Source organism: Hydra vulgaris, chromosome 12 (assembly GCF_038396675.1).
Source record: "Hydra vulgaris chromosome 12, alternate assembly HydraT2T_AEP".
Classification (NCBI taxonomy): Eukaryota; Metazoa; Cnidaria; class Hydrozoa; order Anthoathecata; family Hydridae; genus Hydra; species Hydra vulgaris.
The window spans coordinates 82798663-82817500 of NC_088931.1; the positions used below are offsets into that span (position 1 = coordinate 82798663).

The 18838-nt window shown below is 22.7% G+C and overlaps 1 protein-coding gene across 3 annotated transcripts; it reads right to left on the reverse strand.

Annotated features, from left to right (window-relative positions):
* Positions 1 to 16839, reverse strand: LOC105847893 (uncharacterized protein DDB_G0286591). Of its 3 annotated transcripts, none has more exons than XM_065814688.1 (5): positions 16683 to 16839; positions 5035 to 5172; positions 2016 to 3047; positions 1786 to 1856; positions 1 to 392 (listed from the first exon to the last, which is right to left on the reverse strand). In XM_065814688.1, exons 1-5 carry the CDS (start codon positions 16702 to 16704, stop codon positions 294 to 296), a joined length of 1362 nt encoding a protein of 453 aa, XP_065670760.1. In that variant the 5' UTR covers positions 16705 to 16839; the 3' UTR covers positions 1 to 293. The 3 variants fall into 3 exon arrangements, with proteins under 3 accessions (XP_065670760.1, XP_065670761.1, XP_065670759.1); XM_065814689.1 differs by lacking the exon at positions 16683 to 16839 and adding an exon at positions 5268 to 5395; XM_065814687.1 differs by lacking the exon at positions 16683 to 16839 and adding an exon at positions 5253 to 5300.
* Between the last annotated feature and the right edge of the window lie 1999 nt (positions 16840 to 18838).

Here is an 18838-nt window from a genome sequence, read left to right on the forward strand (position 1 = left end):
TTTAAAAAAATTTCTGATTTATTTATCTCAAAATAATAAATAAAAAAAAATGCAGACATTATCAAAATTATAACCTCTTGTAAAATAATCGATGAACTTAACAAAAATTCAATGATTATCGAAACAAACTATCGTCATATAATAGATCAACTTTATGAAGTATTCACACGCCAACTCTTTTTATATCTATTATATTCTATTAATGGGATTGATCGGTGTATTTAACAACGAAACGCTTAGTACAAGAATAATCTATTCTGTCTAAGAAATGAAATTTTAACTTGGTGATAACGTTAGCTGATCCGTTTATCCTCTGTAAATTTATTATTCTCAACTAGTGTTTGTTGAGAAGTAACAACTAACTTTTTTATACCAACAATCCATGAAGTGACCTGCAGCAAATTGAAAAAGATATCAAAAACAGAACAAAAATTCAGTAAAAATTCATAAGTTACAATATAGTTTAAATGTAGTTTAAAATAAAACTGTTTATTCTTTCGGATTTAAAGAAAGAAAAAATTAGCATAAAATTGATAACTGAAAATTATTAACTCATTTGTTTAAATTTAATGGAAAAAATATAATGGGATTAAATAGGACTTTTTAGAATAGGAATAACTCCATGTTAGTGGACTTTTCCATATCTAGTCCATGTTAATGGACTTATTCCAATTCTTTTTTTCGAACTGCTTAACTTTTCGTTTTTATTTATTTTTTTAAAACATAAACATCAATATAAATTTAGCACATTTTTTTCAGCATTATAAAAAAGAGTAATGAAAATATAGAGGTCAATGATTTTGAAATATCTTTCAAACATTTCAAAACATTTAAATGTTGTTTTGTGTTCATGTTGGCAAAAATATTTTGAAGTTGATTAAAGTTTATGCTTTAAAAATAAAAAAAGTCAAAATACACTATGTATACATATGTATACAAATGTATACACTATGTATACACTATTTGCAAATAAAGGATTTATACAAAAGGTTATAATGAAAATACTCTGACAGCCTAACGTAAAAAAAACATTAGAGTTTGGTAAATTTGAATTGCTTGATTCTATTGAAAAATTTATACTCAAAATATAGTAATATATGATTTATAATTTATATATTATATAAAACGCCATTTTCACAAATTTAGTTACTAAAATTTTTTTCAAAATAAATATCTTTATATTGCAGTCTATTTTACACACATGGTATGTAAAATAAATATTAGAATATACATATTGACCTAATACAACATGAGGGACCATGTGTATACCAGTTTTTAAAATTCAATTCAATTAATAAAGCAACAAGAAAAACTATAAAAAAAACAAAAAATAAATGAAAATAAAAACTTGATATTTTAATGCTATTTAAATTATATAAAGTCAGATTTTTTATTTATTTCAACACTCAGCTATAATACCATTTTTATGTTTGTATTAAAAGTATTTGATACGTTTTAATGTATTGAACCTAAAATATTTGTGCTATAGAAATAAAATTATAAAAAACATTCTAGCTACTTAAATTACTTTTAGGATTGACAGAAAGAATTCATTTTAAGAGGTCCAGATAACAATTTTATAAATTTTATGTCTTAGACCAATTAAGTTCCACACTGGTTGCGTATATTATTTTAAGTTTTAAGTATTTAAAAAAAATAAGAACAAAAAAATGAAACTATTTTCTAATGCATAATTTTTCTAATAAACAATTGGATATAATAATTTTTAGGAGTTTTAATATATTACGTTAAATTCATGCAGTAGTTATTAGTTACAATTTTTACCTCATTTGAATGATCCAAAATTAAATTTTTGTGAATTTGATCAGCTTTAGTGAAATCCATCATCATAAGTGCTATTTAAAAAAAAAAAATCACCAAAAAAATTAATTCATCAACACAAAAAAAATTTATAATAACTGAAGCTAATTTATAAAAACATAAAACAACAATAAAATACAAATAATAAGTAGTAAATAATAAATAATAAATAAATTACAAATAATAATAATTACCAATAGCTAATTCTGACATTTGTAGTTTTACAACTGCAGATAACTTTCCTAATAACCAAGATTGTTGAAAAGAAATAATTTTTTTGTTTATTTCATCACTATTTCTACTATTTAAACGACAAAGACACTTTTCTTTGCAATCTTGAAGATTTTTAATGGTCGATTCTAGTAGTTCATTGTCATTTTCGATATTGACATTGGTAATCAGTAACGGAGAACGAGCTCTTAGGCTAACTGGAGATGAACGGTTTGGTGAACTTTTGCCATTTTGAATGTAATACCCTACAGTTGGAGGAGGGCCAACTAAATTTGACTTTTGAAATTCAGTTGAAGAATTACTCCCTACATATCCATTGTTATGAGTTGACTGTCCTAAAGGAATAGATGAAACTAAAGAATCTTCAATTTGATGCTCTGGAATAGGAGGAGTTTGATAGCCATTAGTTGGGGATATTCTAGATTTATCATAATTAAGAAAAGAAGCATCTGAACTTTGAACAGAATCTTTGGTTTCAGTTTGTAAATGTGATGACTTTAACATAGTTGGAGTACCAAGTTGGGAAAGTATTGACAATGGATCACTAACTTTTCCAGGAACAGATACATCACTAAATCTTCTATAATTGTTCTGATTTTCTGATCTTTTTAATTGATCATTGTTTGAAGAACAACTGGATTCTGAACTGATTAAGCAATTTGGATTATATAATGAAGATAAACCAACTTTATTTATATCATATGGATAGCTAACAGCATGATGCATTTGTGATGAAGATGAACAAACTTTTTGTAAGTCAGGATTACTATTTGAATGATTAAAACTAACATGCTCTAAATTGTTTGATACCTCAAGAACTCCTGCTGCACAGTTACTCTGAGGTAGAGCATCAGTTTTCAATACAGGATGTTGATTGTTGTAAAATCTGTTTTGATGAAAAGATGACTGAGGGAGAAAGTCAGATTTTATTGCAGAATGTAGATTGCTATGAATTCCATTTTGATGAAGGGGTGCTTGATTAAAAAATGAAGTACCTTAAAAAAAAGAAGTTATCAAATATTGTCATTAACAAAATACCATAGTAGAAAATACTTCAAACAAATCACTTTATTTTAAATTACATAAATTTCACCAAAAAATGTTTTACATGACTCATTTACTCAAAAAATTTATTTATATTTAAAAAAGTTTGAAACCAATTAAGTACAACTTAATTTAATATTTAGTATGTATGTATGTATGTATGTACATATGTATATATATATATATATAAATATATATATATATATATATATATATATATATATATATATATATATATATATATATATATATATATTTATATATATATATATATATATATATATATGTAGACAACGCTCGAACATTTAATTAGAGAAATATGTCTGCTGCTCACATTTTTAATATATAAAAAACAATGAACACTGTTTTTAAAAAACGATCAATTTATCATACTGCAAAAATTAATAAAAAATCAAAACAATAAATTTACGACTGCAAAAACAATATTAGTCAAAACATACATTAATTGTTTAAACACCAGGTAGTTATCAGGTAGTTATCAATAAAAAAAGTTATATAAAAGTAGTAACAATTACTAAAGGTCCTAAAAAATTGCACTGTAATTTAAAAATAAAAAAAATAAAAAAATTATACTAGAGCTATTTGCACATTGTATGAAACATTAAAATTGATTTTTGTTTAAGAGGAAACTTTGAGAAATTATTATTTAAAAATTTAAATGTTTTAAATTAGAAACTAATTAATTGATAATGAAAATAATAATAATAAAATTTATTTTAAAAAGAGTTATCAGAGTTTTTTATTGTTGTAAAATAACTATAAGTAGATTAAATTAGTTTGTTTTTAAACTCTTCTGTCTTTAATTTTAAATACACATCAGCATTAGAGAGTTATGGGCATTTAATGGACGATTATATTTGAATTATATATTGAATAAGATTTAAATAAGATATAAAAGTATTTTATATCTTATTTCGCGATTCCTTTTATATAAAATATTTGATCACCCCTAAATTCCTTTAGACTGTAGTGATTTGCAGTTGTTTTTTTACATTACATCATACTATATGCTTTACTTTTTTAGTTTTATCTCATGACCAAATTAAAATATTTAAGTCTAAATCATAATTTTTAATAATAAAAATAATAATAAAAATAATAGCAATAATATGGTTTTATAATGATATTTTATATCATAATTTCAAGATCAACATAAGTTTTTTTTATTGAAATACAACTATTAAGTTTAGTTAAAAACAGAGTTTACGGTTTTTAAATAACTAAAAATTTAAAGACCAGAAGCATTTCCAGATATCAGGCAGCAGGCTATCCTATATCCTGATGCTACAAGGAAGTGTCGCTACATCAACTGAGATTTTGTTAGGGCAAGCAATCTATCATGTAAAAAAAAAAATTTTGTTTAATTTTTTAAACTTTTTCTGGTCTAGTTTATTAGCGTTCTCTTTAAAAATACAGTTTATAGAAAAAACTTTTCAACTATCATGCAAGACTATAACCCTCGGAATTAGGGTCAGCATTTTGCAATGCCAACATAAAAGTGTTCGAGGTTGGCAAAAAAATTGCAGACCTCATTTCTATGTTTTATGGTAACCCCTTTGTGTCAAATTTTTTTTGCTGACCTCAAACAATTTCAGGTTGGCAATTTATTGCTGACCTCATTTTTACTAATTTCGAGGGCTGATATATATATATTTTAAAAATTTTTTTAATTCTTTGTTTCACTTTTATAAAAAACCTATTTTAAATAAACTGTTGTGTTTTTGTTCATTTAGTTTATTTTTTATCAGAAAAATAAACTTAATGAACAAAAACAAAACAATTTATATAAATACATATTTATTCTTGTTAATAGAAAATAAATTCCTTATAATGTATGGTGCTCATTCATATATTAAGTTCATATATTATATTTGTTTAACTATCAACTTCATATATCATATTCAACTATCAACTTACCATTGGAATTTAAGGAATGACCAACTCTCTTATTCAAATTATTTTTTTTTCGATTCCCTCCTCCAGGGCTGAAGATATGTATTGGTGGGTCATTCCAACCACGATCATTTGTAACTGTGTAAGTCAGAAGTGTACCACCTAAAAGTAATTATAAAAAAATAAAAAAGATAAAAAAGTCTAAATACACAATACTAAAACAATTTAAAATAAAAAAAAACATTTTTTTTCATTACCAGCATCATACTTCATCCTGGGATAAACAATAATGATTTATTTTTAAAACTTTTCATTTTTTTTAAAGTTCAAATACTTATAATTTATTTATTACCTTCCTACATTAATATTAATTACTAGTTTAGAGGCATTCTATATAAATATTTAAAAAATTGAAAAGATGAGATAAATATTTAAAAAGCAGAATGAATGAGATAAAGATAAAAAGAATGAGAGTTTTTAATCACCTTAGCAAAATATCAAAATAAATAAAGTTCATTTAGAAAAATTATTAATACTTAAACGCTAAATTTAAAAATAAATTTAAAAGTATAAATTTTTAAAAAAACAAAGTTTGGAATAATGAAAAACATCTGCCTATTACCTTTTTTATGGTATTATTATTTTAACTCTGATTATAAACAAACAAAATGTTTGTTTACAATAAAACAATTTAATTGGTTTGCTGTAATTCATAAAATAAAAAAGTTGATAAGTTGATGTTTTATTATAAACAAACAAAATGTTTGTTTACAATAAAACAATTTAATTGGTTTGCTGTAATTCATAAAATAAAAAAGTTAATAGGCTTTGGCAAAAAAAAAAAAAAAAACTTTCTGTTTCACACTGTGTCTATTTTTAAATCTGATCTTTCACTGAATGTAAAAATGTATGCACCTCATGATAATTAGAAAAGACATTTAAAAGTTATAACATATAAAACAATAAAAATCTTAATCATTATTTAAATATCTTCAACTAAAGTCTGATATTAACTTTGAATTGAAAAATAAATACTTAACTCAATAAAAGACAATAAAATCAAAATTTACTTAAAGTAAGAAGCTTACAATTAACATAATATGTTTTTTCAATTAATACAGATTGCCTTTAACATATACAATATATATACATATATATATATATATATATATATATATATATATATATATATATATATATATATATATATATATATATATATATATATATATGTATATATATATATATGTATATATATATATGTATATATATATATATATATATATATATATATATATATATATATACATATATATATATATATATATATATATATATATATATATATATATATATATATATATATATATATATATATATATATATATATATATATTAAGGTGCCTTTATATTCCCCCCCTTTTGATAAAAAAATCAGAACTCAGTGTTTTTCATGTGGATAAAGTCTTTTATCCACATGAAAATTTTAAATTGATAGAAAGCTAAGAGTTGTTTTAGGAGAAGGAAAATCATTATGGGCAAATATAGTAAGCAATGTGTCACAAGGATCTGCGTTTAGTCCAATTTAATTTTTATTATACATAAATGATCTTTCTAGTCAACTTGTAAACCAAATAATGTTATATGCAAATGATAGCAAAGTAATAGCTGAAGTTAACAATAAAACTGATGCAGCTGTTTTGCAAAACATTGTCGCATTGATTAGAAGAATGGGCAATAAACCTGAAGATGCAACTGGTTTTTGAAAAATGTAAAATCATGCATATAGCTAATAATAAAAATATATATCATAAATATTTTATGATTAAAAATAATGTAAAGCAAAAGTTGAGTACTACCGAATTAAAAAAAGACCTTCGCATATTAATTTCAAAGGAAACCACAAATCAAAATTGCATCATCTATTAAAATAAAAAAAAACTTGTTATAATATCCAAATCATTTAATTATAAAGATACTGAACTAATAAAGTTACTGTATTACAGTTATATTTGTATGCATTTAGAATTCCCAGTTCCTGTATGAAGTCCTGATCTTGAAAAACATATATATTAGAAAATATTAAAAGTAACAAAATCCATAACAGAGTTATGTCATTCCTCATATAATGAAAGACTAAAAATAATGAAATTAACATCCTTAAAACACTGAAAAATATTAGGTGATCTCATACAAATGTATAAGTGGTGTCATAATGATGTGAAAAATTAATTAAAACACTTATGCTCTTTAAATGTTTCAGGTTCATTTTTAATATTTGGGGTAACAAACATCATTTACATGCTGACAAGAAATATTTAAATTGTAACTATAAGAGATTTTTACAAACCATATGATCAAATTCTGGAATAGACTGCCATTTGAAACAATAATAGAAGTTAAAAATATTAACTAATTTAAAGCTAAGCTAGACTTAATTGAGTATATTTGACTTTCTCATCTTGTCTGTTATAGATATAACATGGCATCAAATCTCAACATTATTGTATTATTATTGTTATTACTATTATGTGCTGTGGTTATCTTTTGTGATTAATTTAAGCATAATTCAAGTCTAATATTTAGTACATGCTTAAACTCCATTATTTATTTAATGGGCCCCTAATTTTATATTTTTTTAATTTCTTTGAAAATAGATTAACTTAGTACTCAAATGAAGGGAAATTTTATCAAAATTCCAAAAAAAAATTTATAAAAAATGATAAAATAACTTACAAAAAATCATGCCTTTTATTTTTAATAAAAGAAAACGGTAGTTTTTCTAATAAATAAAATTTAAAAGTTTTTATAAATAATAAAATTTAAAAAAATAATTATTGGACAATTGAGCTTAAATTAGACTTAATTACAAAAGATAACCACAGCACATAAAAACACCGAGTTGTGATCTTTTATCTAAAGGAGGTTTTAAGGCACCATAATATATGTATATATATATATATATATATATATATATATATATATATATATATATATATATATATATATATATATATATATATATATATATATATATATATATATATATATATATATATATATATTAGGGTGCATCCAACGCCCCATACATTCAAAAATTGATCTGTCCCTATTCTTAAAACTTTCTATTGGTTCTCACAAGACACCCTGTTAAATTTTTTCAAAATTGAATGAGATTTAGGGGGGCCACCTCAAGTCTGAAACTTGCAACAAGACCCTAAACAGAAGGAAAAAAAGTTTTTCAAAAGTATGTCATGTTGGGTCTCAAAAGAAGCGAAACTTTATAAAAATTTCAAAAATAGTTATCATTTAAATTTTGTTAAAAATACCTTAAAATTTTTTTTTGACAAAAACATGAAAAAAAAGGGTTTTTTTAATTTTTTGTTAAAAAAATAATAATTTTTTATGCAATAAAACTTAGAATAATAATTCTTGTGTAAAACTTTGTTATTTTTGAAATTGTTATAAAGTTTCGCTTCTTTTGAGACCCAACATGACATACTTTTGAAAAACTTTTTTTCCTTCTGTTTAGGGTCTTGTTGCAAGTTTCAGACTTGAGGTGGCCCCCCTAAATCTCATTCAATTCTGAAAAAATTTAACAGGGTGTCTTGTGAGAACCAATAGAGAGTCTTAAGAATAGGGACAGATCAATTTTTGAATGTATGGAGCGTTAGATGCACCCTAATATATATATATATATATATATATATATATATATATATATATATATATATATATATATATATATATATATATATATATATATATATACACACACATATATATATATATATATATATATATATATATATATATATATATACACACACATATATATATATATATATATATATATATATATATATATAAATATATATATATATATATATATATATATATATATATATATATATATATATATATATATATATATATATATATATATATATATATATATATACCTATAGTACCACTTATGGGGACAGATTTTACAAAAAAACTAACACTTACAGGGACATTAGCATTATTGGCAACATTTTAGTGTACCCGTTAATTTTTTGTCCACGTAAGCATTATTTTTTTTGTAAAAAATATCCCCGTGAGCAACTTTTATAGAGAACGAAAAGTACATACATTGACTATCAAATAGCCTGACTTTCAACTGAGTGATGCTATATCGACTGAGGGTTTGGTTTGGGTAAGTATCAAGGTTAGGGTTACAGCAAGGTTTAAATATGGTTATATTACTGTAATTATTTGTTTTTGTAAATAGATGAAAATAAAAATGAAATACAATATATAATAAATAGAAATAACAAAATCAATATAAAAAATATATTTTTATATTAAAATAATAAATTTAAATATATATAAATAAAAATAGAAATAAAATAAAATTAAAAAATATATATAAATTTTTAGGAGCCTATTTAAAACTTTTTAAAAAAGTTTTTAACAAGCAATTTCATACAGGCATCAAATGTAGTAAATACATTTGTAATATATTTTATTAATAAATAGCAATTTTCTTATTTTCCTATTGTATAAGTTGTATAATGTCTTATTTTCCTATTGTATAATATTGTATAATGTCAAATATAGCAAAAACATTTTTAGACGCGAAAAGACGCAAAAAAAAAAAAAAAATAAACATTAGAAAAAAAATTAGGAAAATTTCTCATAGTTCTAGCGTACATAGCAAATTAGTTTCTTAATTATACGGGCTGATAAAAATTAGTATATAAATTGCATATCAAAACTTTCAACTGTTGTTAAATGTTATAAAATAAAATGTTTTTTTCCTCAACTTGTATTGTTATAGCTTAAAATAACAATTTTAAATAACAAAAGTTGCATAAAAACTTGAACAGAAGTTTTTTTTTAATTTGTTTCATTCAAATTATTAAATTTTTCTAGTTCATTTAATTAAAATTTGATATTTTGTTACAACTTTGTTTCCTTTTTTAGAATTGTTTTTTTTTCTCAGTAGATAAGTTTAGCTTTTTGTCACAAATTATTGAAACATTTTAAAAGTTAAAAGATGCAAAATGCTGTGGTCAGTGTGTCTAAAAAAATTACTATAAACATGGACAAACAAGGTATGCGACCACACGCGCTTCCAAGGAAGACTTGTTATAGGACAAGTATAGTTGCCAAACATCTGTGTATCACAGTAGTTAGGAAGTACAACATGACAAATAAACATTCCCATACAGTATACCTAGATTTATAACCAACTTACAGCTAATTTAATGTTTTGTTAAAAGTATAAGATAAATTGGTGTTTATACATGTATTTTTGCTTAAAAAATATACTTGAATAAAATAAAACTATTCCAAAATCTATGTGCAAAAAAAAAAAGAATGCTAAAAAAAAAAAGCAGAAAAATACCAAAATAAAAAACACACCCTTTTTTGACCCAAAAAACTAGAGGAAAGAAAGACATTTTTCTTTGCAACTCTACACCTGTATATATATACATATATATATATATATATATATATATATATAATATATATATATATATATATATATATATATATATATATATATATATATATATATATATATATATATATATATATATATATATATATATATATATATATATATATATATATATATATATATGAAGACCTCAGTGGAAAAACCGGCGTTGTCACATTTAAAAAGTATTGAGAAAGTATTTGTTGATCATTAATAAATGTCTTTATTTAAAGCAAAGAAAAAAAAATTTTTGTATAAAAAATTACAAAATGTTTTGTTTTTGAATAAATTTTAAATAAAATAATTATAATATAAATTTTTTTAAATTGCTTAGTTTCATTTGCTTTAAATAAATAATTTTATTAATTATAAATAAATATTTTCTAAATAATTTTTAAATGTGACAACGCCGATTTTTCCACTGAGGTCTTCATATATATATATATATATATATATATATATATATATATATATATATATATATATATATATATATATATATCAGGCCTTGTTAAGAAGCGTTACGCAGCTCGCATTTTGCTTGCGAAAAGGCGATTTGCCTACGCGTTCAGCAGTTTCGCGCTACGCAAAAACTTATATCTTTTAGAATATTTAAATTATCTTTTGATTGTCATTAAGATGACATAATGTAACGTTTATTCAGAAGAAATAAAGTCGTTAGTAAAAGCATTTAACCGCAATAGATTTTTTGTTAAAGAAACAGTTTGTTTCATAATTTTTGTTGTTGTTGTTAAAAATTAGTCAAAAAAAAAAAAAGTGTTTTAAATTCAATAACGTAAAGTTTTAAAGACGTTTGTTTAATTCATGAAAATAAATTATGATCACGAATATGTTATCGGTTACTGATAAATAACAAAAAAAAAACTCTTTATTGTTTAAAAACGTTATTAAAAAGAGTTCACAAATTAAATAAGGCAAAATTTATTAACAATAAATAAAATAACCAAAAACCAACTGTAAAATCATAAGAAAATAAACAAACATTATTTTATGTTTCATGAAAAAAAATTTTTTTTAAAAATCAAATTTAGTTCATATTTGAAAAAAATAATAAAAATGATTTTTTAAATAAGAACTTAGATTTTATTTGTAACTTTTGTTGTAGTGAGAAAAAAAAAAACTGTTAGTATGATTTTTAACGCGTTAATAAAATAACTTTAATTACAATGCGGTATTTGAAAAAACGCTAGTGACGCAATATAACTTCTAACGATGCAAAATATATTTGCTGAGTTGAGTTACTCAGAAATGCGTTACGCGTTTTCGCTACGCAGCGAAATCTTGTAACAAGGCCTGATATATATATATATATATATATATATATATATATATATATATATATATATATATATATATATATATATATATATATATATATATATATATATGTATATATGTAACACTATCACATTTAATCTTAAATATAATTTGAATTTGAAGCATTTGGTACAAGAAGCTATATGTAAAGTACATCCAATAAAAGTTTTAATTATTTAAATATAAAAAATCCGCAAGATTATTGAGAATCAGCAAACACAATAGAAAAATAGAAACATACTCTTAGGTACCTAACACATGGGAAGAGATAAAAATATAACTATTTAATATAACTCAACTAAAATAAAACTCAACAAACTAAAATGCTAAGTTTATTTAAATCATGTTTTTAATTACGTTCGTAATAATAAATTTCTAATTTTTTATCTTTAATAATGTTTATATAATTTTAATTAAAATTATAAGTTTCCATGTAAATGTATAATAGGAAATAATTACGCATAAAAAAGCGATTTTAAATTTCGTTTTAACATTTGTACTTTTTTTAATTTGGTTTTTAAAAGATTAACATTATTCATGAAAAATACATAATTATATAAACAAAAAAAAGGGCTCATTAATAGTTTATGTAAAAATTCATTAGAATTGTTTTGTTTCTTCATTAAAAAGCTTTTAAATAATATAAAAGCAACTTATTTAATTGTACCAACTTTTAAAAACATTGGTCTTTTTTTTTTCAACAAAATTTTTTTTATCTTTTTAAATGTATTAATTTTAATGATTCTTATATAAAGTTCATTAAAGAGACTTTCATTGTCTAAGAAAGTCATTGTTTATACAAAAATTGAATTTTTTTATTTTTTAATAACATTTGTTATAAAAAATGCATACTTAAATAATTTATATAAAATTATAAAAATTGTATATAATTTATATAAAATTATAAAAATTGTATATAATTTATATAAAATTATATAAATTGTATATAATTTATATAAAATTATATAAATTGTATATAATTTATATAAAATTATATAAATTGTATATAATTTATATAAAATTATATAAATTGTATATAATTTATATAAAATTATAAAAATTGTATATAATTTATATAAAATTATAAAAATTGTATATAATTTATATAAAATTATATAAATTGTATATAATTTATATAAAATTATATAAATTGTATATAATTTATATAAAAATTATATAAATATGTATATAAATTTCTTAATTTAAATTATTTAATTAAGAAAATTATATACAACCGTCAATGATACTTTAAAGTGATACCCAAGTGTCAAGACAAGTTGTGTTCATATCATAAATAATCCTTAAAAATAAGTTTCATGTTAATTAAACTTTCCAGAATAATAATTTATTCTGGAAAGTTTAATTAACATGAAACTTATTTTTAAGGATTATTTATGATATGATATTGAGATATTAGCAAAAAACTTTTTAATTTTTAATGTCTATTTTTTTTCTCGAAGGTAAGTTCCGGCTCTTTGATTTTTTTTATTTTAAATACTGGTCTGATTAATGTGCTTTTGTAGTTAATAAATGATATCAATACAAAAAAATTCTTCCAAATAACTTAAATTTGAGTTACAAACTTTATGTTTGGGTTTTCCCTTTTGCAATAAATTTTTTATGCAGAAAAATGCCTTTATATAAAACCTCCTATCAAACAAACTAAACTTTTATAACCGAATGAAAATAACACGATCAATAAGAAAATGCTTTAAAAGTCTAACTTATATTTATTTTATTTTAAAAACAAAACTAATATTAGTGCTATAAAATAGAAGATATTTAACTTAAACTAAACTTAAAAATTATATGGATATTTGTTAAAAACAAGTTTGCAAATAAAATCTTAAAACTGAAAACACTTTCTTTTTTTCTTTAATAAATAAATAGTAAAAATTTTTACTATTTATTTATTTAGAAAATCCAATCTATTTGTATAATTGTGTAAATCGCTTAAAAAAATGTGATAAGCACATTGATTATTCAAACCAGATGTTTTTAAAACATAAAAACTATTCAGATTCATGGATTTTAAACTCCTAACCGGAAGTATAATGGCAAAGCAACAAATAATTTTTGTTAATATCTCCAAATAAATTATGTTGCTAATTTTAATAAACTCAAAATTTATTTTCGAATGTTTATTTACAAAATAAACATAACTTGAATTCCTTTAATTAAAAAATCATTATCAGTAAATTGTTACTTTATTTAAAAGCATTTCGTTAATATGAAAACATTAGTTAATTCAAAATCTTTTTCATTCAGCGTGTTTTTAAAATGTTTTTTGAAATAGCCAGGGTCAAATCATCAAAGCAAAATGTTATTTGCCTGATCATATAATGGCATGCAATCTCATGCCTTACTGTCAAACACTGAAAAGCAATCCAAAAGATTTAAAAAACATTTTAGACATCAACAAATTACCATGATATATCAATAAGGTATTGCAGAAACCCTTTTTATATTTTTCTTTACTTATTTATTTACTTTATTTGTTTTTGAAAAGTTTAATAAACATGTCATTATGATATTTTCACTATTTAATAAAGTTACTAAAAATTTCGGATTTACCATCTTTATTAATGCTACCCACTTTAACATGGCCATCCAGTTATAATGTAAATCAAGAACTGTATATAAAATTTGTGTCTTGATTTTTTGTTTATTTTTATTTTTTGATTATTTTCAAACACAAACTAATTTTTTGATTTTTACAAAATATAGACTTGATGTAAAGTGGTTTTATGGTACATTAATAATAGAAAAAATTAGTATTTATATTGTACCACCTTCTGCCTCCTTAACATAAAGTAGGTAGAGGAAGGTTTTTAAAACCTTTTCTTGCAACCTTTTTAAGACCTTAAAATTTATTTATTACCAATATAATACTTGCTTCTTTTGACACTTAACTGTATGCATTTAAACATCAAAACACAAATTTATGAACAAAATATTAGATGGAAGGGTGCAACTATCACAATATATTTTATATAAAAATTATGAAAGTTCTGTTTCAATTCTAAAAAAAGGTTATATATATATATATATATATATATATATATATATATATATATATATATATATATATATATATATATATATATACCGTCAACCGGGGTGACTTCGGACGATTTTCGAAGAAAATATTAAACTGTTTCATTAAAATCAATACAAAATGGAAATATTTTTGTGGATCGTACCACTGTAATTATAAAGAACATGAAGAAATTTTGGCTTTCAGCTTCCCAATATGATATTAGCATAAATAAATGGTCTGAAAATCAAAAAATCAAAATCAGGAAATGGGGTGGCTCTGGACACTTGAAGCTTAGGATTTTTAAAGTTGAAATTTCAACATCAAGGATTTTAAAATGAATGTATAACTATGTAAAAAAGCTACTTGATTAAAATTTTTTTATTTAAAATAACAAAAAAACAAAAAAAAACAACTACTGGTAAACTATTTCAAATACACATATAATTAATGATAAAACTACAATGATTATTCATTATTTCTACACCTAACTTTAATCTCGATCGTTTAATGTTAAAAGTATTTCTGCCAGAAATATTGCTTTGTTTCATAAATGAATTTAACCAGTCATTTCCAGGTATCTGCAAATTGCTACTGTTTTACCCACGATGATTTTTGAGGAAATCAAAAGCCATCATTTTGACTTCTAATCTTCCAATAGGAAAACCCTAATCAGCAACAGCTTCTAGCATTTGAGCAATGAGTACCTCATCTGCTTTGTTTATAATTTTCTGGCCTCCAACCTTCTTTAAGGTGGGTTTTCTAATGTGATCATGCAATGTTGATTTTTTGACTTTATGCTTATCAGCAGCTTTTCGAATACTCATGCCTTTACTGTGATCTTCTATAGCTTTTTTTATATCTTCTTTAGAGCTTGTTCCACACAACACTTTAAAGTTTAATTTATGTTTGTAGCTTCGCGCCATCGCTAAGAGAAACTGAAGTAGAATAATAAGTAATGCTCTGTCCGAAGACACCCCGCTGTCCGAAGTCACCCCGGTTGACGGTATATATATATATATATATATATATATATATATATATATATATATATATATATATATATATATATATATATATATATATATATATATGTATATCTGTGTGTGTGTGGGTGCATGTTTGTGTGTATATATATTCAATATTTGAAATGTCATAATTTTTGTAAAATTTTTCAACTTTCATAACTTTTTACCTATAAAATATAGTATTTTTACCTTTCTAATAATAAATAACAATATTTAATTAATTTGATAAATACTATAAGAAAACACTCTGATTATATATACATACATATATATATATATATATATATATATATATATATATATATATATATATATATATATACACATATATATATATATATACACACATATATATATATATATATATATATATATATATATATATATATATATATATATATATACACACATATATATATATATATATATATATATATATATATATATATATATATATATATATATATATATATATATATATATATATATAATGAGATTTAAATAAATATTAGAGAATCTAAAAAAAAACTAGTAAAAAAAAAATTAAAATGTTCAAAAAAAGCTTTTCTGATTCTAAACTGATATTAACGAATATATTATTATAATTTATATCTTTCATAATGACAGATAATACCACAAAAAATGTAGTAATTATAATACAAAATACGAAGAAAATATAAAAAACAACTTTTTTACTATTCCGTATATTTTTAGCCGAAAATATTATTTATTGTTGCATATACGAACATAAATTTTTAGGTTTAGAAAACTGTTTTTTTACCATTAGTAGCTTCAGCCTCCATAACGCAACAAATATTAATACATAAAATGCAACTCGAATTGTAATATAAATACAAAGTACTGTTAAAAGTTATAATACAACTCTAGTTTTTCTGGCATTATTTTTCTTTTACCGATTGCTTCAGTAAATTTTCTCATAACATAATAATTTTAAAAAAAGGGTTACATTTACATATTATTTCTTCAAATCGATAAATTAATAAAATTTTGTTTAAACTTTATATTATAATTTTAATATAAATTATGTTAATTTTTAATTTAAATATTACAAAAATGTTATAGAATATTAAATTTTAAAAGAGTTTAGTCATAAATAGTATATAAATAATAACCCCCGTTAAAAATTTTTAGTTTTACGGAATTGTGTACAAATAGTGTTGATAAACGTGTTCATTGCGGTTCATCTTAAACAGACTCTTGTTGATTTTTTAAATAGTCATTTATGTGAGATTTATGTTTCAAAATAATGAGCCAACAACACGGGGAGGGGGTAGGGGTAGGGAGCACGTGCCTCTGCTCCACCTTAAACAGGGAGGCACGTGAATGTTTCCCAATTTTTCTTTAGAGAGTGTGTAAAGGAAGTAGGGGTAGGGTTGGGGAATGAATACTAGAGTGTTTTTAATAAATTTTTTACTCACCATATTTTAATTAAAATTTAAAAAATTTCTGCCATTTTAACAGAAAAAAGGTAGTGACCTATTGCCCTTGAAAATTCATTTTGAGGTTTTTTTTTTTTTTGTGGTTATAAAATGCTGATCTTTACCTTCCTTAAGTGCGATCAGTTTGTAAAGTTTAAGGGACTTTTACAAGTAGAAACCAAAAGTAAAAACCTATATTACAATAAAGTTAAAAAAGAGTTATAAATCAGAAGCTTTAGAAACAATGTATGTTTTTTAAGCTTTAGAAACAGCATTCCCGTACCGTAAGAGGGGGGGTGTGGTAAAACGGTTGTAAGGTGCGATTGGGTGTGAAGTTAATAATTGAATAAAGAAAGACGATCATTTCATTTATTCATAGTTTAGTTAATAACATTTTCTGGGCGCCTACCTATCCGTCAAAACTAAGCATAAGTTTATAATAATAAAAATAAATCCTGAAGCGCCTAATCTATATAAATAAAATGTTCACCATTTTGTTTAAGCTTATACTAAAAAGTATTTATATTGTTATTTTGTTTATGCTTATAAAAAAAGATATTTATAGCATTTATAAAAAAATATTTATAGCATTTTGTTCATGTTTAAACTGAAAAAAAGATTTATAGCATCATTTTTAGAAATATACCTGGCTGTAAGGTCTATACCACGTATAAGTGTAACATCATACAACAGTAGGTGATGTTATAACATCACCTACACCTACACTTATATAACAAAGCCGGCTAAGATATTTTAATTGATATCAGAGATACAACTGGATAAACGTGCTCCGTCCAGAAGTGGAAGAAATATACGGTTTATAATTTTTTTTTTGTCTTTTTTCCGTGCTTTGTTTTACTTGCTTTGAAGGATCTAGCAGTATTTCATTACTTGATGAAAGTAATAAGGTCATTTTTGGAAATGGAATCTGTTTTAGTATTAAAAAGTTGAACTTCATCTTTAATTTATTAGTCACACTATCACTGAGAAGCCATACCTTTAATAGTCATCGCAACTTTAGATAAACATCGCAATCACGAAGCCGTGGCGCAATAGTTAAAAGTCTTAAGTTCGACGCCGGCTCTAGCCCAATAAACAACTTTGGTAAGAAACTTCTTAGTTAAATGCTCTTCCGCGGTGCTCTGTGATAAGATTGTAAGGACTTCTGGGTCACACACGCACACACATACATACATACATACATACATACATACATACATACATACATACATACATACATACATACATACATACATACATACATACATACATACATACATACATACATACATACATACAAACATACAAACATACAAACATACAAACATACATACATACATACATACATACATACATACATACATACATACATACATACATACATACATACATACATACATACATACATACATACATACATACATACATACATACATACATACATACATACATACATACATACATACATACACACACGCACATTAAAGACCTTAGAGAG